The sequence below is a fragment of the Populus trichocarpa genome, chromosome 17 (assembly GCF_000002775.5).
Source record: "Populus trichocarpa isolate Nisqually-1 chromosome 17, P.trichocarpa_v4.1, whole genome shotgun sequence".
Lineage (NCBI taxonomy): Eukaryota > Viridiplantae > Streptophyta > Magnoliopsida > Malpighiales > Salicaceae > Populus > Populus trichocarpa.
In genome coordinates, this window is record NC_037301.2 from 14,389,179 (window position 1) to 14,416,709 (window position 27,531).

The window sequence follows — 27,531 nt, forward strand, 5'->3', positions numbered from 1 at the left end:
ACTGCTTGACAATCTCTCAACATTGCAAGATGCCCGTTAAACATCAGCTGGGCAATTGACGAAGCAGCTGTCATTTACATAAAAAAAAATTCCATAATTCAACAAAACATTTTCACCTTCAACATCTAAGAAAAGAAAAACAAAGAAAATACAGAACCGAAACACAAATCTCCGTTAAACATCAACCCAAATTGCTTAATTTCAAGAACTTATTTTACATCGTTGAAACTACTAGGAACTGCCTACATTATACCTAATCCAAAAAATTAGCCTACGAAACAGACATAAATTCTTCAAAATTGAAAATACACAAACGTGCACAAGCAAATAAAAAAAAATTGCCTAGCTTTCACATAAAATCCTTCATTTTCTACATGATTTCAATACCCTCTTTGCCGATTTAATTAATTAAATTCACTCAAAATCAAAACTTTAACTTATTCACTAAATCACAAATTAACACATAAATTAAAAATAATAATAATAAAAGTAACTTCATTTACTTCGAGTGATTTCTGATAGTTAGAATCAGAGTTTACTGATGGGTTCTGAGAGAGAATTTTTAATCCGCGACGGTTCATGCAATCTGTCAGCAAAAGTGAAAATGATTAAAACATGGTTAAGTAATTAGCTTAGAGAAAGAGAGAGGGGAGGTTTTTACCGACGGTGGAGATTGCGCAAGAATAGCGAAGGAAGGTGTGTACTGGAGAAATTTTTAAAATGGATGAAAAATGGGTTTAACAGAAAAAGAAAAAAATCTAAAAAATTATAAACTTTTAATAAGTCATTAGCCCAGTAGTGTTTGTAAAAATGGGATTAAGGAATGGTTTTGGAGTGTGTTAGATATTTTTGCATAAATATATTAAAATTTTAAAAAAATTAAAATTTAATAAAAAATAAGTTATACCGCAACCCAAAAAAATAAAAAAAATTATAAACTTTAAATAAGACATGAGCCTAGTAGTGTTTGGGCCATGGACAAAACAAGTAGAATTATATGACACGCAATATTTTATTTGTTAAGCATAATTATTTAAATCATCACACACAATATTTTAAATAAGATAAAGAGGCAAGCCAATAATTTAAAAAAACCAAATGTTTATCAATTTATCAATGACAAATCATCACACACAGCAGACACTCCGAGCATTAAGCTGATTTTCGTAAGTGATAAACTGTTGTAAAAGATCTTAGCCGAAGGATCCTCACATTAAACCTAAAGATAAAATTAGACAAATATAAAATTTAATAATGATGTTTTAAGTTCAAATAAATTTAAATTATTGACCGCACTTGATGGAAGTTGGGAAGAGTTTTATGAAAAAATAAATCAGAGACAAGAACTGACAAATGACGGGTCGTTTTGGAAATTTAATGGTTTTAAGAGCTTATGATTGAAAACTCATTTTGAGCCAATGATGATGCAAGATCATGCATTAAATCATGCATCTTAAAGTTAGCTCCAACAATCATATCCTCATAATCTTGGAAGAAACATCTTGAGATCAACTGGCGCACATAACGCAAGCCAACATCTTCCAATTTCTCATTTGGATTTGATGATGGGAGAATGAGCCCTGTGCCATCCAAAAATGCACCAATGAGATATCAAAGAATGGGTAATCTTTTGGGAAAACGGAGCAATAAAGAAAGCATCTTTTCAGGTGTGTCGGCAGTCTTTGATAACTTATTTTCAAGGCAGGTAAAATGCCATCTCCCTCTTCTTCCCACTTCTCACTATCTCTCACCGATTCCCACTCTTTTTCATCAGTCCTACCATACAGTTGAGTCCCCAAGTTAATTAATCACTGCCAGAGAAACTTGCTTGCATTTCTCCACTATTTCTTTCCGAATTCCAACCAAATTTGGATTCAACTCCATTTTCCCTTCCTTGAATGCACACTTGTAAAACAACGACAGACAGTCCTCTTGACCGAGAAGACTTAGGTTGTACGCAGCAACAGTACCCATAATCTCAGCAACACGTTGACTACGGGTAGTCACTATAATCTTACTTCCATCAGCACCTTTTGATAACAAAGGCTTCAACAACAACCATTTTTGAGCATCTTCATTCCATACATCATCCAAAAGAAGCAGGTATTTCTTACCCTTCATAATATCTTCAAGTTTTTTATTAAGCTCACCCTCATTCAAATCCGCACATCTTTCCCCAGTTGCAGATTTAATAATTTTTTGTATCACTTGTTTCAAGGAAAAATCATCTGAAACACATGCCCCCATCTTCAGTTCAAAATGACTTTTTACATTTTCAGCATCACACACCGATTTGGCAAGAGATGTCTTCCCCAAGCCTCCCATTCCTACAATCGGAAGGACAAGGGGATGTGCATCAACAACCTTAAAAGGTGCTACTAAAAGGTTGATGATGCGTTCTTTGTCTTCATCTCTTCCGATAAGACCGGAAAAGCTCTCAAAGGATCGGTTCATCTCTGTTTCCTCATGCAAGACATGGCTACGATCAATAGCCTCCTCGCTGAGGTGGAACTCAGACTCAAGAGATGAAATCTCAGTTAGTCTTTCTATGATGCTCTTTATCTTATGACCCATTCTTAAACGGAATGCAATCTTATTAGAGCTTGAAAAGAAGCGCCGTACCTTTCTGCTGGTGCTCCCTGTTGTTTTCACCAACTGCCTTCGCAAAGTTTCGCACTCGATTTCGTCCAGCACGTCCTCGGCATCATACAAGACTTCTCTGAGATCGTTGAGCCAGAACCGAATCTTGTCATTCTTTGATTGTTTCTGCTCAGCATCGGACAGCACTGCGGTGATGGCTGACAATCTCTTTTCAAGACGAGCAACGTCAGCTTCAAGTCCCCATGCCAAACAAAATTCTTGAACAGAAAAGGAGCCTAATTTCCCTAGAAGGGATTTTGCAATCTCGGCTGTAAAAGCATCTGCCATTTTCTTTATGAGTGAGGGGAGAAGTGTTTGATAGGAAGAAATGATTGAGATAAGAGTGGAGTTCCGCTTTCTGAGTGGAGAGGAGAAGTCATTGAGTCTTCTTGATCATAAAATTAAGGGATGAAAAGTCAAAAGGAATAAATTTACAAGTAGTGCAATTGTGTTGTAGCTTCTCCCATGGAATATTGACCACACATGCTCGAACTCATTTGGGGACTTTGGATTAGTTTGATGAAAAAATGAAATGGAGTCAAGAACACTTATTTTGAGCCAATGATAATGCAAGATCGCGCATTTTAAAGCTTGAGAAAAAAAGGTAAATCATCATAATCTTGGAAGAAACATCTTGAGATCAACTCGCGCATATAACACATGCCAGCATCTTCCAAGTTATCATTTGGATTCGATGATTGAATGCATGTGCCATCCAAAATTGTATGAACTAGGAGAAGAGGAGTAATTATTTTTTAAAATATCTTTTTTAGTTCAAAGTAAATTAAAATGATATATTTTTTTATTTTATAAAAAATATTTTTAACATCCTATAACTGATAATCTCTTGAAAAAATGTAACAATAAAGAAAGCATCTTTTCAAGGGTGTCGGCAGTCTTTGGTAACTTACTTTCAAACATGAAACACATGGACCTGCGAGGGTCCCTTTGCTTTTATACAAGTAAATGTACAGAGTCACCCATTATTACAAAGAAAACCTAAAGGACATGGGAAAAGTATTGTACTGTTACAATGTTTTTTTACGTTGGTTTTTTTATATATATGGTTTTTTTTTCATATTTTTTGTTTTTTTTTAAAATATTTTTGTTGATTTTATTTTTTAATATTGAGATGGTTGAAAATTTAATTTTATAATTTTTTTTCCTTTTATTTTTTCTATCATGAGGTTAGTATAGTTTGCGGGTTTATCGAGACAACACATGTTATCTCAGTTTATAGATTTGGTGGGTTTTTAATCGAACTTGATTTTTTTATTATATATTTTTTATATTGTTAAAAAAATAGTTTTCATTAAACTTTATGAAATAACAAAAATTAAAGGATACAAGAGAAACCATTGTTCTCCTAATTGCACTAATGTCATCATATGAGCAACCACAGGGCTCGAACCTGAGATCACAGAAGGAGCAAACCTCTTGGTTCCAAGCTCTTACCACTGAACTACCACCTAGATGGTTGTTATTATTGCATTATTAATTCAATGTGAGGGTGAGAAATATAATCAAATTATTTAGAACATTCATAAAAATTAATCTAAAATTAACTGAGATAATCAATCAGAGAATTCCAACCAAGAAAACTAATTTAAAAATAATTTTGTTCATTTTTAGATTTTGAAAATAAAAAACCAAAAATTAATAAACAAACTAAAAAAAGATAAGACTATATATATATATTCAAATTGAACAAAACAACCCATTTGTTTTCTAACATACAAAATTTTAAAGAGTCAAACTTTATGTTGGACCTATTTGAAATTATACAATTTCAATAAAAGTAAAATTGATTTGAACAGTCTAATTTTGCTCTCTAGTTTAATTTTAAAAAATAAATTAAGATAATTTTTTTAATACAAAATTGAGCAAACTCGATATCGACTCTTTAACTCATGGCCTTACCTTTATATTGGGCTTAACTTCCAATGAACAATTGAGCTCAAGCCTTAGCACTATGAACATTATGAAGTTGTAAAAACAAGCAATAAACACTTGAAATCAAATGCTACACAAGTTTGGCATTATTCTTGCTCTCGAGCTGTGGAGACTTGAGGAATAAAGTTCACCTACACACCACCCAGATAGACCCAAAATAACTGTGCTTAAGCTTCACACATGGAACTCATCATCTACTTAACCAAAAAAAATCCCACAACTTGTACAATTTCCCAATCTCAAATTAATTAGCTTGTGTTTCCCTTCTTTCTGTTCTTTTTATATGACCCTCCATCAATTAATTTTCATAATGAAACCCTCCTCAATCCTAACTTCCATAACTCAATCAATTACTTGTATTCAATATCATATGTTAAGAGCATAGTTCTAAAACCTAGACGCGGTCGACAAGATAACTAGAAACTTAATTGATTAGAAGCCTAAACTAGTTAGGATTAAAAAAAAATTAGAATAACTCAACTTGATCTAGTCGAAAACTCACATTGACTTGCTATTTGATTGACATAATGTAAAACCTAATTAAAATTAGCTCTCAACTAAGTAATTTTGTTTTGAAAAAAAAAAGTTTTTAATCAAAACTATATTGTTTTGATGTTTAAAAAAATTGAATTGACTCTTTTTATTCCTATCTTGGTTCCGGTTTTACATGGTTAAAAGTTAACATGACTATTTCTCTCACCTAATAATGTACATTAAATGCCTAAAATTGGACAGAAGGGCCCGATTAAGTATCAAAGGGTATAGGTTTAGGAGGAGGGTTATATTAAAACAATTATTCTACAGAGTGACGCATTAGAAAAAACATAAAAGTTCAAGGATGTGAAACTAAATTAACCCCAAAAGGCTGAATCTACTTGCTCCTTTGTTTCCTAATTGGATAGGACACCGTTTGTTTTTATATTTTAAAAAATTAAAATTTAATTTTACTTTTTTTTTAGATCAATCTCAAGTCTCAACTCCAAAACCAACCGTCCTCTCTTATTCTCACTTGCTCAGAGACAAAAACACATACACTTAGCAAACAATGCTGACACTAAAACCCTTACCCACAACCACAAAGCCTTTCTTTCCTCCATTCCCTAACCCCATTCAAACCCAAAACCCAAACGCTAACAAAGCCCTTCAAACCTCACTCAAACCCCTCAATCCAATCAGTCCTGCAATGGAACAGAAAGCCTGAACTAGCCCTCAATCCAATCAGTCCTACAAAGGAACAGAAAGCCTGAACTAGCCGGCGAAGCCCCAAGAGTTTTCGTTATAACATCCGGAAAAGGTGGTGTTGGAAAAATCACCACAACTTCCAATGTAGGACTCATTAGGCAAAGGTGGCTGTTCTGGTAACAACTCCTAACATTACTAGCTAGCGCGATGCAGATATGATGTCGGTGCTGGATGTGCAAGGAAATGCTGGGGTTGGCATTGTTGGGTGTGATTCCGGAGGATACGGAGGTGATTAGGAGTGTACTGATAGAGGGTATCCGCTTGTGTGAATAAGCCGCCAACATGGCTGGATTGGCTTTTGAGCAAGCTGCTTGGAGACTTGTTGAGCAGGATAGTATGAAGGCTGTTATGGTGGAGGAAGAGCCAAAGAAACACGGGTTTGATATCATATGTTAAAACTTAAAAGTATAGTTTTAAAATATGAACTCGCTTGACAAGTCATCCTGAAATTTAACTAATTAGGAGCCTGGACAGGTCGAGATTAAAAAAAAAATAAGAGTAATTTGACTTGATTTAATTCAAAACCCATTAACTTTGTTTGAAAAAAAAAAACTTTTGGAAGCCTACATATGAAAAAAAGCCTGGTCAAAAATTTTTTTTTCATTTTATTTTTTCTATCTATGAGGTTAGCATGGTTTGTTGGTTTATCGAAATAGCAAAGATTGTCTCAGTTTATATATTTGGTGGGTTTTTAATTGAACTTGATTTTTTTATTCTATTTTTTCTCATATTGTAAAAAAAATAGTTCTAGAGAAAAACTATGTTATTAAACTTTATGAAATAACAAAAATTAAATGATATGAGGGAAAACACTGTTCTCCCAATTGCACTGTGAATTACAATAGTAATCCACAATGTTTTACTTTTTTTTGTGTGTGTTTTTTTAAATTTTTGTTATGATTTTTTTTTCAAATCTATTTTTGTTGATTTCATCTTTTAAATTAACATTATAAAGAATTTAGCTTCGTAATTTGCTTCTTTTTATTTTTTTATATGAGATTAATGTGGTTTGCGGGGTTGTTAAAGTAAATTAGGTTAGTCTGGTTTACAAGTTTGATGAGTTGCCTTTTTTTTAATTGAATTTAACCTTTTTTATAGTCTATTTTTTTCTCGTATGGTTAAAAAATAGTCTTAGAGAAAAATCATATTATTAAATTTTATAAAGTAACAAAAATTAAAGGGTGTGAGGAAACCATTGTTCACCCACACGCATTGCACTGTAAATGACAATAGTAACCTACGGTGTTTTGCTTTTTTTCTTTATGTTTTTGAATTTGTGTCATGATTGTTTTTTCAAATTTATTTTTGTCGATTTTATCTTTTAATATTGAGATGCTTAAGAATTTGGCTTCATAATTTGTTTCTTTTTATTTTACCTTTTTATAAGGTTAGCATAGTTTGCGGGTTTGCTAGGGTAACCCTGGTTGCCCTGATTTACGAGTTTAGTGTAGTGTCTTTTTTTAATTGAACTTAAATTTTTTTATCGTCTATTTTCTTCTCATATAGTTAAAAAAAAAGTTTCAGAAAAAAGTTATATTATTAAACTTTATAAAATCCGTGGGTCAATTCACAAATTTGGTTGATTGACTTGATTGCGGGTCTAGCAAGTTTAACTTTTTTAAATTAGTTTTTTTTCCATCCTTAGATACTAAATTAATTGGGAATTTAGTTTCTTAATTGGTTTCATTTTACCTTTTATGAGATTATCGTAATCTAAAAAACATCTCAGTATTGGGATTGTGTTTGATTTTATAATCCTTTATTTTTGTTATTTGTATAGTTAAATAAAAAATAGATTATAATTTTTTTTATAATCCTCGTGGAGTCCATAACTCAATTCACAGGTTTGACATCCTAGCCCGGCTTACCCGATTCATAGGTTTGACAAGTTTACTCACCGATATGATATTTTGTTTTTGTTTTTGGTCTTTTAATTTATTTCTTCTTAATTTTATGATTTAATATTGGATTGGTTAAGAAATGGATTGCATTATTTATTTTTGTTTGTTTTTTTAAAATAATTGTTTTAAATAAATATTTATTTTTAGATTAATATTTAATTTTATAACCATCTATTATCGAATATGTGTTTGAATTATTGTCTTTGGCATGTACCCTTATCTTTGACGATTGAAATGTATTTTAATTTTAAAAGTTCTTTTTGGTGGAATTTATGTGCTTTTACTAAATGCACCTATTTCATTAAAGGAGCTTAGCCGGTGCACTTCCTAACTTTTGCAAAGACCAAACAGTTGTTTTTTTTTCAATTATTGCCTACAAATCAATTTCTTATTATGAGTGCATTACAGCTGCGCAGCGGAGTAATAACTTGTTTATTTTTGTATTTTATATGTATGTTTTAGATATTTTAATTTTTTAAAATTTATTTTACTTTAAATTAAACTAGGCCTAAAATATTTTCTTCGAGCATGGCCAGGGAGAAAAAAACAAAGAAAAAAAAATTATCCTTTACTTTGTGGTGATTTGAAGGAACGAATGTATGATGGTCATCAAATCTTTTTAAGAATCTATCGTTTACTTAGAACTTCCTAAGCAGTAAGCACAGTAGCATAAACAATCCTCGTAGAAAAACAAGTGATGTGTCTCTCATACTCTGAGAGGCATCTGATCAAAGATGATCATGACCTATCCTATCTTATGTACTTTCTCAAGAGTTTTCAATCATGATAGTGATGATGCTAATTAATTTTATTTAGGTTTAAAATTAGATTTAAAAATATAATAGAAAGTCCTTCTATTGGTGAAAAACAATCAGGAAATTTGCATTTATATCTTATAAGAAAAAAAAATAAAATAAAAATATACAACCAGCTATTGATGAAAAGCAATCACGAAATTGTTTTTTGAAGATTCAAGATTTAATAGTATATTTATGTAGGAAAAAAGTCTATATTTTTATAGTGTGAGCTTAGAGAACAAAAATTTATATTTATATAATAATATTCTCGTTAAACTCCTAAATAGATAACTTTGTTTTTCAATAGTATTTAGCTAATCGTTTATAGCATCTATAACTGTAGATTTGATGTGTGATTAAATTAATAATGAGTTTGAGTGATCAAAGTTCAAACACTTCACCTCAAATAAAGGATTGAAGATATATTGATAGCATATAAATCTTGTGTTTTTATGAAGATAAAAGATTAAAGTGTAACTTTATAATTTTAATATTTTGAGTTGTATTATATTTAAAATAATATGTATAGAATTAATGAAAAATACTGAGGGATCCATATGGTGTTCTAGAAAAATTTTCTGATCAGTGTTGGACTTAAACAAGATGTTCGAGCCCATTAAAAATAAAGAATAGATTCACGCGTGTTGTTTGGATTCATTAATATTGGAGAAGGGTGGGAAAGAAGCAGAAGTACACAAGAGATGAAAGAATATCTTTTCTAGCTATTTGACCCTCAACAAATTTTTATTTTTTTAAAAAAAGTGTATTTGCAGAATTTTACCAGTTTTTATACATAAAAAAATCTCAAATAGAATTTAAAAAGTTTATACAACTATTTATACAACAAAAAAAATTATTAAACTAGATCTCTACTCAATCAAAATTAATAAGCTAAATATATAAGTCAGTCATGAACTTAATTAGGTAGCAATTTTCTTTTTCTTGATGACTGTTGTATTATTAGAGACAAATAGCTTGCTCCTTGTCCTCCCAACTCCAGTTTTTAGTTTGTTTAGAAGGATGAATTTATATGTTAAGCATAATTATTTAAATGATCACACACAATATTTTAAATAAGATAATTCAGAACAACAAAATGTTTATCAATTTATCAATGACAAATCATCACACACAGCTAGGCAAGGAAATTACACAAAGCAGACACTCCGAGCCTTAAGCTGATCTTCGTAAGTGACAAACTGTTGTTGGAAGATCTTAGCCGACAGGACCCTCACAGTAGTAAACCTGAAGAAATTAGACAAACATAGAATTTAAAAATGATGTATTGAGTTCAAAGAAATTTAAATTGCTGAATGAATTAGTTAACTTTGCATTTTATCATGCGACATGCCTTGTCTTGTTCTTTTGCTCGGGTTAAATTTGATGGAGTTCCACTTGAACCTGCCCCTCCAAAACACAAGAGGTTTTTGTCAAATAAACGTTGAAAAGAATTTAAAAGGAAAAAAATGGAATTGAAGAATGGATAAAGAAGTGAAACTAACTATGATAGATATAAATATTCATCACTCGTACCTAACCAGATGTTTCTTCACCACTGTCATCATCATCAACCTTGATTTTAGGGATATGTGCGATCTTGGGCCAATCTTCTCCTGTTCCCTTTTGGCACCTTTTGCTCAAACTTGGACAATCAATGACCTCAAGATTTTGAAGTTTCTTTAAATTGTCGATGCAATCTGGCATTTCTCTAATGTTTGGACAGTCTGTGATGATAAGTGTTTGTAAAGATTCTGCAGATCCTTGAAGAAACTGTTCTGGTAAAGCAAGAGTTGCTGGTAAGCTGGCAAATAGTACAATACGAAGGGAAAGAAAAAGAGGTTGAATTTTTTTCTCTTTCTCTTCTTCTATTGTCATTAAATCAAGCTTTTTACAGTTATTAATAAAAAATCCTTCAAGAGTAGTTAGGCATTTGATACTTCGTGGCAAAGAAATCAAGCTTTCACAGCTACTAATAAGCAATTTCCGAAGACTTTTAAGACCTTCCATATCTTCGCACAAATTTTCTAGATTTTCACAACCAACAATGAATAAAGTTTGAAGACACTCCAAACACCCAATCCCTTTTTCTGGCAACCGCTTCAGCTGAGTAGCTAGACTTAAAAATTTAAGGCTGATCATGTACCTCACATCTTTGGGCAGCTCTTCTAATCCAAAACCTGTAACCAGAGCTTGCAAATTTTGTAATTTGAAAAGAGATTTTGGGTGTCTTTTCATGTTTGCGTTGGACCTATACTTGAGATATCTCAAATGTTTCAACGCCCCGATCCTCTCCGGGAAAACCTCAAATTCAGAATCATCCATTAATTCCAAACATCGCAAGTGCTTAAATTCTGACAAACATTTCTTAAAATCTGCTTTGCATGTAGGCCCCATTATACTATCTACAAAGACTATTGACCGCACATGGTGGAACTCATTTGAAAACTTGGGGAGAGTTTTATGAAAAAATGAATCAGAGTCAAGAACTGACAAATGACGGGTCGTTTTGGAAATTTGATGGTTTTGAGAGCCTATGATCGAACACTCACTTTGTGACAATGATAATGCAAGATCATGCATTAAATCATGCATTTTAAAGAAAGCAACATAATCCCAATCCTCATAATCTTGGAAGAAACATCTTGACATCAACTCGCGCACATAACGCAAGCCAACATCTTCCAGTTTCTCATTTGGATTTGATGATGGGAGAATGAGCCCTTGTGCCATCCAAAAATGCACCAATGAGATATCATAGAATGGGTAATCTTTTGGAAAAACGGAGCAATAAAGAAAGCATCTTTTCAGGTGTGTCGGCAGTCTTTGATAACTTATTTTCAAGGCAGGTAAAATACGATCTCCCTCTTCTTCCCACTTCTCACTGTCTCTCACCGATTCCCACTCCTTTTCATCAGTTTTACCATACAGTTGAGTCCCCAAGTTAATCACTGCCAGAGGAACTTGCTTGCATTTTGCCACTATTTCTTTCCCAATTCCAACCAAATTTGGATACAACTCCATTTGCCCTTCCTTGAATGCACACTTGTAAAACAACGACAGACAGGCCTCCTGACCAAGAAGACTTAGGTAGTACGCAGTAACAGTACCCATAATCTCAGCAACACGTTTAATACGGGTAGTTACTATAATCTTACTTCCATCAGCACCTTTTGATAACGAAGGCTTCAACAACAACCATTTTTGAGCATCTTCATTCCATACATCATCCAAAAGAAGCAGGTATTTCTTACCCTTCACAATTTCTTCAAGTTTTTTATTAAGTTCACCCTCATCCAAATCCGCACATCTTTCCCCAGTTGCAGATTTAATAATCCTTTGTATCACATGTTTCAAGGAAAAATCATCTGAAACACATGCCTCCATCTTCAGTTCAAAATGACATTTTACATTTTCAGCATCACACACCGATTTGGCAAGAGATGTCTTCCCCAAGCCTCCCATTCCTACTATCGGAAGGACAAGGGGATGTGCATCACCAACCTTAAAAGGTTCTGCTAAAAGGTTGATGATGCGTTCTTTGTCTTTATCTCTTCCGATAAGACCGGAGAAGCTATCAAAGGGTCGGTTCATCCCTGTTTCCTCATGCAAGACATGACTACAATCAATACCCTGCTCGCTGAGGTTGAAGTCAGACTTAAGAGATGAAATCTCAGCTAGTCTTTCTATGATGCTCTTTATCTTATGACCCATTCTTAAACGGAATGCAATCTTATTAGAGCTTGAAAAGAAGCGCCGTACCTTTCTGCTGGTGCTCCCTGTAGTTTTCACCACCTCTCTTCGCAAAGTTTCGCACTCGATTTCGTCCAGCACGTCCTCGGCATCATACAAGACTTGTTTGAGCATATGGAGCCAGAGCCGAATCCTGTCATTCTTTGATTGTTGCTTCTCAGCATCGGACAGCACCGCGTTGATGGCTTTCAATCTCTCTTCAAGACGTGCAAGGTCATCTTCAAGTCCCCATGCCAAACGAAATTCTTGAACAGCAAAAGAACCTAACTTCCCTAAAAGGGATTTTGCAATCTCGGATGCAAAAGCTTCAGCCATTTTCTTTTTGGGTGAGGGGAGGAGTGTTTGGTAGGAAAAAATGATTGAGATAAGATCAGTGGAGTTCCGCTTTCCGAGTGGAGAGGAGAAGTCGTTGAGTCTTCTTAATTAAAATGCACGATGGCTCCATGCATTGCTTGTTTAATAAGTTGTTCTCGTTCTTATCTTTTCTTCATAATATTAGCGATCGATTTAATCCTTAATTGTTTTTGAGTAGTTGAACAAGAAGCTATGATTCCTCCCTACTTGTTATCTACTTAATCCTTAAAATTCGAAGTTGAAGAGGGAAAATAATATATATTAAATTAAATACATTATATTTGATGTCAATTGGAAATCCGGGATATGTTAAAATCATGGCTGCCTATATTTGACCAAGTGGAGAAGGGTCCCCTTGCTTTCAGACAAGTAAATGTACATGGTCGAACTCATTTGGGGACTTGGTGCCGGAGAGTTTGATTAAAAAAAAATGAAATGGAATCGACAACTGACAAATATTTTTATAGTTTGGAAAATTGGCGGTTTTGAGAGCTTATTATTCAATGTAGTTAAAAAGAAACATTTTGAGATCAACGCGGGCACCTAACGCAAGCCAGCATGTTCCAAGCTGTTATTTGACATTCAAAATTATTTTTTAAAAAAGTTTTTTTTATTTAAAAATATATTAAAATAATATTTATATATTTTTTAAAATTTATTTTACATCATCCCATACGGAATTCAAATGACATCATAAAAGAAGTAATCTTTTGAAACAATGGAACAACGAAGAAAGCATCTTTTGTAGATTTTCACACTCATAGATCAGTAAAGTTCGAAGAAATTTCAAGCACCCAATCCCACCTTCTGGCAACCGCTTTTGCTCAGCAATTATGACTAAATATCCAAGGCTGATTACGTACCTCTCATCTTTGGGCAGCTCTTCTGATCCTTCTTCACCCACAACCAGAACTTGCAAATTTTGTAATTTGAAAATAGATTTTGGGAGTATTTTTTATTTTTGTGTTCGCCGTGAAAAAAATATGTCTCAAATGTTTCACCTATAAAATTAAGAATTAATAAAATATCAAAATAATTGAAAAAAAAATCAAACGAAAATAAATTACATTGTCTAATTAATAATCAATTAAATAATAAATAATAAAATTTAAAAATTAAATAAGCAACAAAAAAAATACAATTATAATAAAAGAAAATTTTAAAAAAAAACTCAATCTCTCGAACTAGAAAGGCTCAGGAGCTTCCAGGCCTCTAATGTCTGGGACTTGTTTAAAAAAAAAACTTCTTAAAGGGCGACTGACTCTTAATGCTTTTAAAAAAAATAACAAGCGACACGTCGCTTACATTACCCAGATTTAGGAGTATCAATACCGTTAACGACACACTGTCAAAGGATTTCGGTGCCTTCCCAGCCATGATTTGCTTAAAAGATTTGGAGCAAGGGAAAGCGATCAAATAGTAGTGAAGCGAGGCATCAGAATGACTCCGTTGCATTTAATTTTTTTTATTATTATTTAAAATGACAACATTTTGATGTGAGGGAAAATTTCATTTATTTAAAGGTCCCCCAAGTTTAATTGTTTCATTTTTGGCAAATTTCAACCATTTTTTTTCTCAATTTTATCCCTGATTGCATTACATATAGTCCTTGAATATTGATACTTAGCTTTTGAACTGATTGGCAGCCATTATGAACAAATGAAAAGCCGAGTACATCACCAGCAGGAACTACGAGCGAAGCACACAGAGAACGAATATCAATCTCCAGCAAACACTCTTCATCTTTATTTGAACAAACTAGATTGTCAGCAACAACACCGAACAAATTGAAGTCCCCGAATTATAACCCCAACGACAGCTGAAGAAAATTAGACAAACATAGAATTTAATAATATTTTCACAACGAAAAATGGACAAAGTTTGAAGACACTCCAAGCACCCAATCCCACCTTCTGGCAACCGCTTGTGCTTAGTAACTACATGTAAAAATCTTAGGCTGATCATGTACCTCACATCTTTGGGCAGCTCTTGTAATCCCTCCTCACCTACAGCCAGAGCTTGCAAATTTTGCAATTTGAAAAGAGATTCTGGAGTCCTTTTATTTTTTTGTTGTTAAAAAAATTGAGATATCTCAAATGTTTCAAGGTGCCAATCCTCTCCGGAAAAGCCTCAAATTCAAAATCATCCCTTAATTCCAAAGACCGCAAATGCTTAAATTCTGACAAACATTTCTCAAAGTCTGTTGTGCATGTAGGCCCCACTATACTATCTGCAAAGACTATTGACCACACTTGATGGAAGTTGTTTGGGGACCTGGGGAGAGTTTGATGAAAAAATGAAATGGAATCAATAACTGACAAATGACGGGTCGTTTTGGAAAATCGGTGGTTTTGAGAGCTTATGATTTAAAACTCATTTTGAGCCAATTTAAAATTTTATTTTAGAGAACAATTATATAATTAAAATGGTGTAAGTTTTAAGAAATACATGAAAATTATATCTAATTTATAAATTAAAAAAAAAAAACGCGACTCTGTTCAACAAGTAAAATGAACGAGCAAACCAGAACAGAGCTCGCCTGAATCCTCGAATGGATTTGGTTATGGTAGCATTGCACCAGAAACATTATGTGAGGGAATTCTACAACGTCTTGCCGGGCATAGCTTGTAGACCGTTGATGCATCCAACAATTCGCAAAAGCATGATCCTGGTTCATGTTATAGGTGATAGGGTCTGACTCAGATTGATAGTCGATGACTGGATATTTAATTTAAGCAATTCATTTTTTCAAGCAAAAGCAATGATTTCTTACTCCTTTTGTCATCATTCTTGTCTGTATATATGTGTGTGTGTGTTCCATCGTCCAAAGAGCATTGCAATAAGGCCACTTGGTTCGCACTTTTTTTTTTTCAAAACTATAATCGCAACTTTATAAAGTGGAGTTCCGCTTTCTGAGTGGAGAGGAGAAGTCGTTGAGTCTTCTTAATTAAAATGTACAATGGCTCCATGGATCGCTTGTTTAATTGGTTGTTCTCCTGTTGTCTTTCTTTTCTTTTCTTCATTATATTAGCGATCGATTTAATCCTTAATTGTTTTTGAGTAGGTGACCAAGAAGCTATAATCCCACCCTACTTACGTGTTATCTACTTAATCTTAATTTATGTACCCAATTGTGAAGTTGAGGAGGGAAAATAATATATAATAAATTAAATACATTATTAACTTATTTGATACATTATATTTGACCATTGTTTGCCCTTTTTTTTATTTTTTATTTTTATTTTTTTACTCAAAATGGTTTGTGGATGGGTTCGTAGAAAATGGATGCACTTCCTAACTTTTGCGAAGACCAAACAGAGCAAACAGTTGTTTTTTTCGTGTTGTAGTGAGTTAATTATTGCCTACAAATCAATTTATTATTATGAGTGCATTACAGCTGCGGAGCATAGTAAATTCTGAGTATTGATAGTAAATGGGAACCCCTAACATTATTTTTTTAGCCCTACTGAGGAGAGTAATTCGACCGGCTTTTCCAAACTTTTGAGTATATTTTGAAAAAGATTCAAAATAATATTTTTAGTATTTTATAAATATTTTAATGGGCAAATATAAAGAAAAACAATATCTAAAAATATTATTTTAATATATTTTTTTAAAACAAAAATTTTAAAAATACCCTACATCAGGGGAAAAAAAAAACTGCCTTATTTTCTGATATGTGTTTGAATTATTGTCTTTGGCATGGACCCTTATCTTTGACCATTGAAATTTATTTTTGGTGGAATTTATGTGCTTTTACTAAATGCAGCAATTTCATTAAAGGAGCTTAGCCGGTGCACTTCCTAACTTTTGCAAAGACCAAACAGAGCAAACAGTTGTTTTTTCGTCAATTATTGCCTACAAATCAATTTCTTATTATGAGTGCATTACAGCTGCGTAGCAGAGTAATAACTTGTTTATTTTTGTATTTTAAATGTATGTTTTAGAAGTTTTATTTTTTAAAAATTTATTTTACTTTAAATTAAATTTGTCTTGATTTTTTTTTAATATACTGATATGAATTAAATTTGTTTTGATTTTTTATATCATTTTAATTTAAATTAAATTAGGGTGGAACAGATGTTATTACTTAATCTTTACTTATATACCCAAATCTCAAGCTGCTGAAGAGGGAAAATATTGTTTAACAAATCAAGTTACATTCTTAACTTATTTAATTATTTAGTTTTAGTTTTTGTTTTGTTTTTGTGTTTCAAAAGTATTTTTAAAAATTTAAAAATTTAAAATTTTTTTGTTTACTTGAAATTAATATATTTTAGTATTTTCTTATTATTTTAATGTAACGAAGTCAAAATAATTTTTTAAAAATAAAAAAATATATTATTTTAATATATTATTTTTAAAAAATTCTTTAAAAAATAATAATTATTATACTATCAAACAAACTTTACACAACAAAACCATATAAAAAAGGTAACGGTGAGAGTTTATCAAGGTTTTGCTGGGATACTGGATTCATGGATTTTTAAGAGTTTTAATAGACTATAAGCCCAGTAGTGTTTGGGCCATGGCCCAAACTAGTCCTAAAATATTTTCTTTCGAGCATGGCCATGGCCAGGGAGAAAAAACAAATAAAAATTTATCCTTACTCTGTGGTGATTGAAGGAACGAATGTACGATGTTCATCAAATCTTTTACTTTGGAAAAAATCTTCTTAAGAATCTATCCTTTACTTTCTCAAGAACTTCCTCAGCAGTAAACACAATAGCATAAACAATCCTTGTAGAAAAGCAAGTTATGTCTCTTTCAGAATCTGAGATGCATCAGAGATAAAAAAAAAAATTAAATTATGATAGTAAGCACAATAGCATAAACAATCCTATCTTATGTACTTTCACAAGAGTTTTCAATTATGATAGTGATGATGCTAATAAATTTTATTTAGGTTTAAAATTAAATTTTATTTGCTTTTTTCTTATTATTTTTTTATTGAAATTTTTTATGTATCAAATTTGGTCCTCATTCTTTTAATTGTTACTTATTTTATTTGAAATAATTTATGAAATATTAATTATTATTATTATAATTTCTTCATCTTTTATTTTTTTTATTTTTTAGATTTGATCTTTATTATTTTGATTATTATTTATTTTATTTGAGATAATTTATGAAATTATATATTTTTTTAATTTCATTCTCATTCAACCTTTTAATTTGTAAGATTTGTTCCTCGTTATTTTAATAAACTTGAGAAAAATAAAACATTAATAAGTTATTTTCCAGCTCATTTTCCATAACATAACCGAACACTAGAAAGTGTTTTCCAACTTATTTTTCATTACACTGTCAAATATCATAAAATAATTTACTTTTCTAGAATTTATTTTTTTAAAATTCACTTTAAAACAAACTAATTTCTAGCAGATAAACAGGACTAATTTTATTTTTTTTTGGGTGGAATCTATGTGCTTTTACTAGTGCACTAAATGCAGCCATTTCAATAAAGGAGCTTAGCCGGTGCACTTCTTTGGCTTGGACCCACATCTTTGACCATTGTTTGCCCTTATTTTATTTTTACCCTAAAGTAGCCTGAATTAATCTATTAAATTCGTTATTTGAAGCAGGAGATTGATATAATTTTATAAATAATTAATTTCTTATTATGAGTGAATTACAGCTGCGGAGCATCTTTGACCATTGTTTGCCTTTTTTTTCTTTTATTTTTTTACTCTAAATGGGAACCCCTAACTTTTGCAAAGACCAATTTATTGCCTCCAAATCAATTTATTATTATGAGTGCATTACAGCTGCGGAGCATAGTAAATTCTGAGTATTGATAGTAAATGAGAACCCCTAACATCATTTTTTTAGCCCTACTGAGGAGAGTAATTCGACCGTCTTTTCCAAACTTTTGAGTATATTTTGAAAAAGATTCAAAATAATATTTTTAGTATTTTATAAATATTTTAATGGGCAAATATAAGGAAAAACAATATCTAAAAATATTATTTTAATATATTTTTTTAAAACAAAACTTTAAAAAATACCCTATATCAGGGGAAAAAAAAGCTGCCTTATTTTCTGATATGTGTTTGAATTATCGTCTTTGGCATGGACCCTTATCTTTGACCATTGAAATTTATTTTTGGTGGAATTTATGTGCTTTTACTAAATGCACCCATTTCATTAAAGGAGCTTAGCCGGTGCACTTCTTCGGCTTGGACCAACATCTTTGACCATTGTTTGCCCTTATTTTATTTTTACTCTAAAGGAGCTTGAATTAATTTATTAAATTCGTGATTTAAATAAGAAGATTGATATAATTTTATAAATAATTAATTTTTTATTATGAGTGCATTACAGCTGCGGAGCATCTTTGACCATTGTTTGCTTTTTTTTTTCTTTTTTCTTTTTTACTCTAAATGGTTTGTGGATGGGTCCGTAGAATTTGGGTGAACCCCTAACTTTTGCAAAGACCAAATAGAGCAAATAGTTGTTTTTTCGTCTTGTAGTGAGTTAATTATTGCCTGCAAATTAATTTCTTAGGGTGTTTTTTTTTTTTTTTTTTGAGATTCGGATAGTTGTGTAGTAATGTATTGAAATATATTTTTTATTTTTTAAAAATTATTTTTGATAAATAATCTAAAAATATAAAAAATTTCATTTTAAAATAAAAATAAATCAAGCACACCCTTATTATGAGTGCATTACAGCTAAGGAGCATAGTAAATTCCGAGTATTGATATGAAGAGGAAAAACGCCACACCCTTTACTTTATTCCGTAATGTAATTTTAACTTTGCATTCAGAAATTTGCAGCTAAAACACGAATATGTTAATCCCATGACTGCCAACAATTTTCACATTCAGATCAATTATTTTTGGTTTAGTTTGATTTTTATAAAAATAAATAACTATTTCGATCTTTCGAAATAGTTATATCCTATCTGAGATTTCACCAAGGCACAAAGGAACTCTTTCGATCTTTGATTCATAAAATAACTTGGAGTCCATGTGCTTTGATTTAGTCGAGGATTCTCCCATCTATTTCATGCTTCCTCAAATCGAGACCAAGTGTTTTAGTTCATGAGTTTTTAATTAAATGTTGGAAACCTCCTTCACAACATTGCAGGATAGTAAGCAAATCTTCTGTTTAGATTAGGTTGTTTCTTTAATGAAGTGCTCCTCAATAAATACACCAAGCAAACTCATGATTTAAATCAAAATAATTTTATAAAAAATAAATTACAAAAAAAAAAAAAATTAATTCAGATTATCCTATTAAATTCACAATTCAGTAATGAAAATAGAATAATCTCATATAAAGCTATCATTTGGACTTTGATTGAATGAGTTCATGTGCAATTCAAAATTTTACTAGGATGTTTTTTAAAATATTTTTTTATTTAAAAATATATTAAAATAATTTTTTATTTTAAAAAAATAGTTTTGACATCAACTTATTAAATAAAATAATAAAACAAAAAAATAATGTTAAGCAAAAAAATTAATTTTAATAAAACATTTTTTGAAACGCAATTCAACCAATATCCTAGAAGTAGTAATCTTTTGAAAAAATGAAACAACAAAGAAGGCATCTTTTCAAGACCTTGCGTATCTTGGCACAAATTTTCTAGATTTTAACACTCATGGATGAGTAAAGTTTGAAGAAATTTCAAACAACCAATCCCACCTTTTGGCAACCGCATCTGCTTAGTATCTAGAAATAAATATCCAAGGCTGATCATTATAATAAAAATTATAATTAACAAATAATATAAATTGTTAGGGACTGAAAGTTTATAATTTAAAAAGTTAGAGGATTGAAGTGTATGTTTAGTTTCAAGTTTAAAAAACCAATCTCTTTTTGCCATGTTTTTCATCTTAGTCTCGTATCTTTGAATCATGTACTTTCTTAATAAATGAACTTTAATTGGCCATTAATTTTGGCCTACATGCTTTTGTCTGAATCATTTTTGAGTTCATAAGCAGTCGAAACATCATAGAATTAGCTAATCCCAAGACCACTTCATCTATGGGAAGAGTTCAAATACAGCTCCAAATTCTATCTGACAATCTCTACCACTATCAAATGGATATCTATATATCCATTTGATCCATCTGTTTAATTTAGCCCAGATATGCTTTTGCCAAGTAAAACTCAATCTTACAATAAGAGAACATTTAGGACTTTTTTGGAAATCAATTTCTTCTGATGCTTTTTTTTTAAAAAAAATATTTTTTCATTGACAGAACGACTCCGTTGCATTTATTTATTTTTAATTTAAAAAGACAACATTTTGATGTGAGGGAAAATTTCATTTTTTAAAAGGTCCCCAAGTTTGGTTCTTGGATCTTTAATTGTTTCATTTTTGGCAAATTTCAACTATTTGTTTTTTATTTTTTTCTCAATCTCATCCCTAATTGAATTGCATATAGTCCTTGAATATTGATACCTTTTTTTGATTTGGTCCTTAGCTTTTCAATTTTTAATTATTTAATGAATTTCAACCTCCACTTATTGTAATTTTTCTTTGTTTTTTTTTGAAATTTTTAAAAAATATTTTTTTGAAATTCTTAAAATATGTATTTTTGAAATATTGTTTAACTGAAATATTTTCTTCTCGTTGAAATATATTTTTAGATATTTTAGAGGGGTTAAAAATCATGTTACAATAACATAAATAAAGAAGATTTGGAAAGTGGATTTGAAGAGGAGAATTTATCAAGGAAAGAGGAGGAGGTGGTTGTGGTGGTCTGGAGAGTGAAGGCGGCGACGTCAATGGTTGCTGTTAGTAGTAATCGAATAAAAGATTGAGGGAATGAATGAATCCCGGCATTCAGTCACATGCAGCTATAATATTGGAAGGTAAGCTAAGATTCAACAACATAAATACACAAAAACATTAGTTTTTTACATCAGAATCATTAGTTTTTTACATCAGAATCATTAGTTTGTTGAAACACTCTTAAACTTCCTAATTTAATTCACAAAAATCATTAGTTTTTTTTTTAACCGGGATATCCGAATCAATTTACATGTATCTCAATTAAATCTTTGAACTCTTGTGCCCGTGGCCATAGAAATTTTCCATACAAAAACATGATAAATCATTGATTTTTTACATCAGTGGGCATGGCCCCAAGAAAATATATTCAGTGAAATTTAAACCCTAAACAGGGAGTATATCTCTCAAGCCCAATATCTTTACCACTAGACTAACCACTTAATGAAAAAAAAAAAATCATCTAGTTGCCATACAAAACCCGGACCATAATAATAAGTGACACCGCACCAACCAACCTTGACTGCTACTGCTTGACGATCTTTCAACATTGCAAGATGCCCCTGGGTTAGTTAATATTATTATTTTGAAAAATTTGATCATATATTTGCTTTGATGTTACCCAAAATTAACATCCATCAATATAAATAATGTAATAACACAATTTTTATTTATAATTTTTATATAAATACTTTTATTAACCTTATTAATTTTAAACTTATTTAACAATATAACATTATCAAATTTTTCATGCAATTATTTAGAAGCTTATTTCAAACTATATAATAACTTCACAAGTTTAAAATCTTTTTATTTTTTATTTTTTTAACAACAAACCTCTTAGGTTGTTTTATAAATAACTCTCCATCAAAATCACCATTTAAAAAACTATTTTTCCATAAATTTGATGTATTCCTAACTTGTTAATAATTATAATAACTATTAATGTACATATAAAAGTTATTATTAACATAGATAAGTATAAGTATGTAGTAAAATAATATTTTTTTTCTTTTTATTGTTTGAAACCTTTAACAAGAAATCTTGCTTTGTATTTTTGGATGGTTCTATTAGCTTTTAGTTTTATCTTGAAGATCTATTTATAGTCTTGAATGAATTTTTAGATGGTGAGTATAGATGTTTCATCTATAGTTTGATGAGACCACCTAAGCTATTCTTCTTTGATTTTATTATTATATTAGGATGAATATGTTCAATACTTGATTTATATATATAAAAGAAATCCATATACACTATCAATGAAAACACAATCCACTCCAGAGTTAGAAACGATTAGCTCAATTTGGCAGTCATAGAGAAGCTGGTTAAAGTTTGTGCCTTTAACTGGTGGATAGTTGGGATTGTTGATGGATTTTCCAGCAAACATTTTGAGTGCTAAAAACAAGAAGGTTGAGGGGATAACAGTGAAGGTGAAGATGACAGAGAATGTCCATTTCTTGGAATGAATGATAGTTGAGATAAGGCAAATATGTGTAGGGGAATAGCTTTAAATCTTGGCCTAGAAACATCCCATGGCCTAGAAGCAAGGAAAATGACATGAACGAAACAAAAAGGAGCACTCCTAGTCTTTTGCACAAGGAATATCTGGATAGTGATGATTCAAATTCAAGTCACTAATGCTAAATTAAAGCTTGATAACGATGATTAGATAAATTTAAGCTGCTTGATGCTGGTGGCACATAGTTTAAAAAAAGGAAAATGGGACAAATGAAAATTTTCAAAACAGGGCTCACAGCACCACCCCTGCCTCCTCTGCAAGCTGCAACCTGGTTTCGTTTAATATTTTAGCTATAAAATCCAGTATGACGAAAACCAGGTCTGAGTAAATATGTTACAAATGGAAGATCACCATATTCAGCTCCAAATTCTATATGACAATCTCTACCACTATGGTATCATCGAGGGAGCAAATTCCATGACCACCAAATGAACTGATTGGCAACCATTATGAACAAATGAAAAGACAAGTAGATCACCAGCAGGAACTACGAGCAAAGCACACAGAGAACGAATAATAATCTCCAGCAAACACTCTTCATCTTTATTTGAACAAACCAGATTGTCAGCAACAACACCGAACAAATTGAAGTCCCCGAATTATAACCGTCAGCAGAAACCCCACCGAAAACTGAAAAAAATTAGACAAACATAGAATTTATTAAGTTCAAAGAAATTTAAATTGCTGAATGAATTAGTCAACTTTGCATTTTATCATGACATACCTTGTCTTCTTCTCTTGCTTATGGAGTTCCACTTGAACCTGCCTCTCCAAAACACAAGAGGTTTTGTCAGTTTTTTTTGTTTTTTCAAAGCTAATATTGTTTTCAGGGAAAATAATTTAAACGAAAAAAGGAATTGAAGAATGGATAAAAATGTTAAACTAAATATGATAGATTTAAATACTCATCACCCATACCTAACCAGATGTTTCTTCACCACTGTCATCATCGTCAACCTTGATTTTAGGGATATGTGCGATCTTGGGCCAATCTTCTCCTGTTCCCTTTTGGCACCTTTTGCTCAAACTTGGACAATCACTGATACGAAGCTTTTGAAGTTTTTTTAAATTGCTGATGGACTCCGGCATTTCTTCAATGTTTGGACAGTCTCCGATGATAAATGTTTGTAAGGATTCTGCAGATCCTTGAAGAAGCTGCTCTGGTACAGCAAGAGTTGCTGGTAAGTATTCAAACATTACAATACGAAGGGAAAGGGAAAGAGGTTGAATTTTTTCCTCTTTCTTTTCTTCTATTGTCATCAAATCAAGCTTTTCACAATTACTAATAAATAATTCTTCCAGAGTAGTTAAGCATTTTATGCTTCTTGGCAGAGAAATCAAGCTATCACAAAGACAAATAACCAATTTCCGAAGACTTTTAAGACCTTGCATATCTTCGCACAAATTTTCTAGATTTTCACAACCAACAATGAATAAAGTTTGAAGACACTCCAAACAACCAATCCCACCTTCTGGCAACCGCTTCTGCTGAGTACATAGAAATAAAAATCTAAGGCTGATCATGTACCTCACATCTTTGGGCAGCTCTTCTAATCCTTCACCTGTAACCAGAGCTTGCAAGTTTTGCAATTTGAAAATAGATTTTGGGAGTCTTTTTATTTTTGCGTTCTTCCCAAAATGGAGATATCTCAAGTGTTTCAAGGCGCCAATCCTCTCCGGAAAAGCCTCAAATTCAGAATCATCCATTAATTCCAAAGACCGCAAATGCTTAAATTCTAACAAACATTTCTCAAAGTCTGTTTTGCATGTAGGCCCCACTATACTATCTACAAAGACTATTGACCGCACTTGATGGAAGTTGTTTGGGAACTTGGGGAGAGTTTTATGAAAAAATGAATCAGAGTCAAGAACTGTCAAATGACGGGTCGTTTTGGAAATTTGGTGGTTTTGAGAGCTTATGATTGAAAACTCATTTTGAGCCAATGATGATGCAAGATCATGCATTAAGTCATGCATCTTAAAGATAGCTCCAACAATCCTACCCACATAATCTTGGAAGAAACATCTTGAGATCAACTCGCGCACATAACGCAAGCCAACATCGTCCAATTTCTCATTTGGATTTGATGATTGATGAATGAGCCCATTTGCCATCCAAAATTGCACCAAATAGAGATCTCCGAACCGGTAATCTTTTGGAAAAACCGAACAATAAAGAAAGCATCTTTTCAAGTGAGGCGGCAGTCTTTGATAGCTTATTTTCAAGGCAGGTAAAATACCATCTCCCTCTTCTTCCCACTTCTCACTATCTCTCACCGATTCCCACTCTTTTTCATCAGTCCTACCATACAGTTGAGTCCCCAAGTTAATCACTGCCAGAGGAACTTGCTTGCATTTCGCCACTATTTCTTTCCCAATTCCAACCAAATTTGGATACAACTCCATTTGCCCTTCCTTGAATGCACACTTGTAAAACAACGACATACAGTCATCTTTACCAAGAAAACTTAGGTTGTGCGCAGCAACAGTACCCATAATCTCAGCAACACGTCGACTACGGGTAGTTACTATAATCTTACTTCCATCAGCACCTTTTGATAACAAAGGCTTCAACAACAACCATTTTTCAGCATCTTCATTCCAAACATCATCCATAAGAAGCAGGTATTTCCTACCATTCAAAATTTCTTCAAGTTTTTTATTAAGTTCACCCTCATCCAAATCCGCACATCTTTCCCCAGTTGCAGATCTAATAATTTTTTGTACCACTTGTTTCAAGGAAAAATCATCTGAAACACATGCCTCCATCTTCAGATCAAAATGACTTTTTACATTTTCATCATCACACACCGATTTGGCAAGAGATGTCTTCCCCAAGCCTCCCATTCCGACTATCGGAAGGACAACGGGATGTGCATCAGCAACCTTAGAAGGTGCTGCTAAAAGGTTGATGATGCGTTCTTTGTCTTTGTCTCTTCCGATAAGACCGGAAAAGCTCTCAAAGGATCGGTTCATCTCTGTTTCCTCATGCAAGACATGACCACAATCAATAGGCTGCTCGCTGAGGTTGAACTCAGACTTAAGAGCTGAAATCGTAGCTAGTCTTTCTATGATGCTCTTTATCTTGTGACCCATTCTTAAACGGAATGCAATCTTATTAGAGCTTGAAAAGAAGCGTCGTACCTTTCTGCTGGTGCTCCCTGTTGTTTTCACCACCTGCCTTCTCAAAGTTTCGCACTCGATTTCGTCCAGCACGTCCTCGGCATCATACAAGACTTCTCTGAGATCGTTGAGCCAGAACCGAATTTTGTTATTCTTTGATTGTTTCTGCTCAGCATCGGACAGCACTGCAGCGATGGCTGACAATCTCTTTTCAAGACGAGCAATGTCAGCTTCAAGTCCCCATGCCAAACAAAATTCTTGACCAGCAAAAGAGCCTAACTTCACTAGAAGGGATTGTGCAATGGTGGATGCAAAAGCTCCTTCCATTTTCTTTTTGAGTGGAGAGAGGAGAATTAGTTGATAGGAAAAATGATTGAGATGGGAGGGAAGTTATGTTTTCAGAATGGCAAACTTCTTGATTTCTAGCTACGAGCATGCATGTAAAGGCAACACAAACGCCTGTAATTTTTGTTCCTGACATTCCCTTATTCTTTCATTTATCCCTTACTTTGGAAACAATCTTCCTAATTAGAATCTATCCCTTACTTGGAACTTCCTAAGCAGTAAGCACAATAGCATAAACAACCTTTGTAGAAAAGCAAGTGATCTCTCTCTCAGAATCTGAGATGATCATGACGTTTTGAAGATGATATGGTGATGATGTATTGTTAATTAATTTCAGTTATGTATATATGTATGATCAAATTACAACCTAATCAATCAAAAAGAATTTTGAACTACACTTAATTTTAAATTAAATAAGATTATAAAGAATTTAAACATTTGTGATTTAACATTGAAATGGAAGAATAAACAAGAGTGAAATAATTTTGAATTAAAAAAAAAGGGAATGTCACGAAAACAAAAAATTCCCATCCTTGAAATTCCCTACCCCATCCTCCTCGAGTTAACACTTAAAACCATTTTTAAATGCTAACCTCTCTTAAATTCCCTCGTCCTAAAAAATCATCAAAAACATTCCTCCAAGTCCAATATTCTTTGAATGACAAAAACAGATATGAAAGATGGGTCCTTAATATCATTATACCTTAATATCATTAAAAATAATAAAAGTATTTTCTTTTTTGTATACAATAATTGAGATTTTCTTTTTTGTATCTTTTTTTTATTCAATGTTAAGTATCTTTTGAGATAGATTATGTATCCATTGATATGAAGTTAAGGTTTTTGCTAAAACGTATTTTTTTTTAAGTGGTTAGATTATCTTTTTATGTTTGACGGTAACATAAAAAAATAATTAAAAAATAATTTTAAATATTTGGTTATATCATAAAAATTAAATTAGATAATTATTTATTAATATTTTTTTTTCAAGTTTATCTAACATATATAGAAAGTGTAATGGTGAAGAAAACAAAATATCACATACTTATATATTGTTTATTTTATAAAATATAACTATATATATATATATATATAATATAAATATTTTAAATATGATATTATAGACATATAGCCTTGTTAAATATTTTTGAGTAAAATATA

General features: G+C 31.9%; 4 protein-coding genes across 10 annotated transcripts in view; all 4 read right to left on the reverse strand.

The window, feature by feature from the left end:
- The window catches only part of LOC18106509 (disease resistance protein RGA2), a 27,855-nt gene extending 24,573 nt beyond the window's left edge, over positions 1 to 3,282 (reverse strand). The window contains exon 1 of the mRNA XM_052448749.1: positions 2,953 to 3,282. The gene's annotated coding sequence lies outside the window, so the exon portion shown is untranslated. The remainder of the gene's footprint in view (positions 1 to 2,952) is intronic.
- Positions 1 to 12,820, reverse strand: part of LOC18106507 (putative disease resistance protein RGA3) — a 16,481-nt gene extending 3,661 nt beyond the window's left edge. Inside the window, exons 1-2 of the mRNA XM_052448345.1 lie at positions 12,293 to 12,820; positions 1,938 to 2,622 (exon numbers count right to left, since the gene is read on the reverse strand). Coding sequence (XP_052304305.1) covers positions 1,938 to 2,622; positions 12,293 to 12,598 — 991 coding nt within the window. The 5' untranslated portion in view covers positions 12,599 to 12,820. The remainder of the gene's footprint in view (positions 1 to 1,937; positions 2,623 to 12,292) is intronic.
- On the reverse strand, positions 9,577 to 25,368 carry LOC18106500 (putative disease resistance protein RGA3). 7 transcript variants are annotated; one of them, XR_008057817.1, is made up of 4 exons: positions 24,431 to 25,368; positions 23,821 to 24,057; positions 23,627 to 23,664; positions 23,025 to 23,532 (listed from the first exon to the last, which is right to left on the reverse strand). XR_008057817.1 is itself a non-coding variant. In XM_024592466.2 (4 exons), exons 1-2 carry the CDS (start codon positions 25,345 to 25,347, stop codon positions 23,821 to 23,823), a joined length of 1,218 nt encoding a protein of 405 aa, XP_024448234.2. In that variant the 5' UTR covers positions 25,348 to 25,368; the 3' UTR covers positions 23,025 to 23,532; positions 23,627 to 23,664. The 7 variants fall into 7 exon arrangements, 4 of the variants coding, with proteins under 4 accessions (XP_052304710.1, XP_024448234.2, XP_024448232.2 ...); XR_008057818.1 differs by having other exon boundaries at positions 23,821 to 24,062; XM_024592466.2 differs by having other exon boundaries at positions 23,821 to 24,062; positions 24,372 to 25,368.
- Positions 25,358 to 26,352, reverse strand: LOC127903953 (putative disease resistance protein RGA3). The gene is made up of 2 exons (XM_052448346.1): positions 25,432 to 26,352; positions 25,358 to 25,369 (listed from the first exon to the last, which is right to left on the reverse strand). Exons 1-2 carry the CDS (start codon positions 26,350 to 26,352, stop codon positions 25,358 to 25,360), a joined length of 933 nt encoding a protein of 310 aa, XP_052304306.1.
- Between the last annotated feature and the right edge of the window lie 1,179 nt (positions 26,353 to 27,531).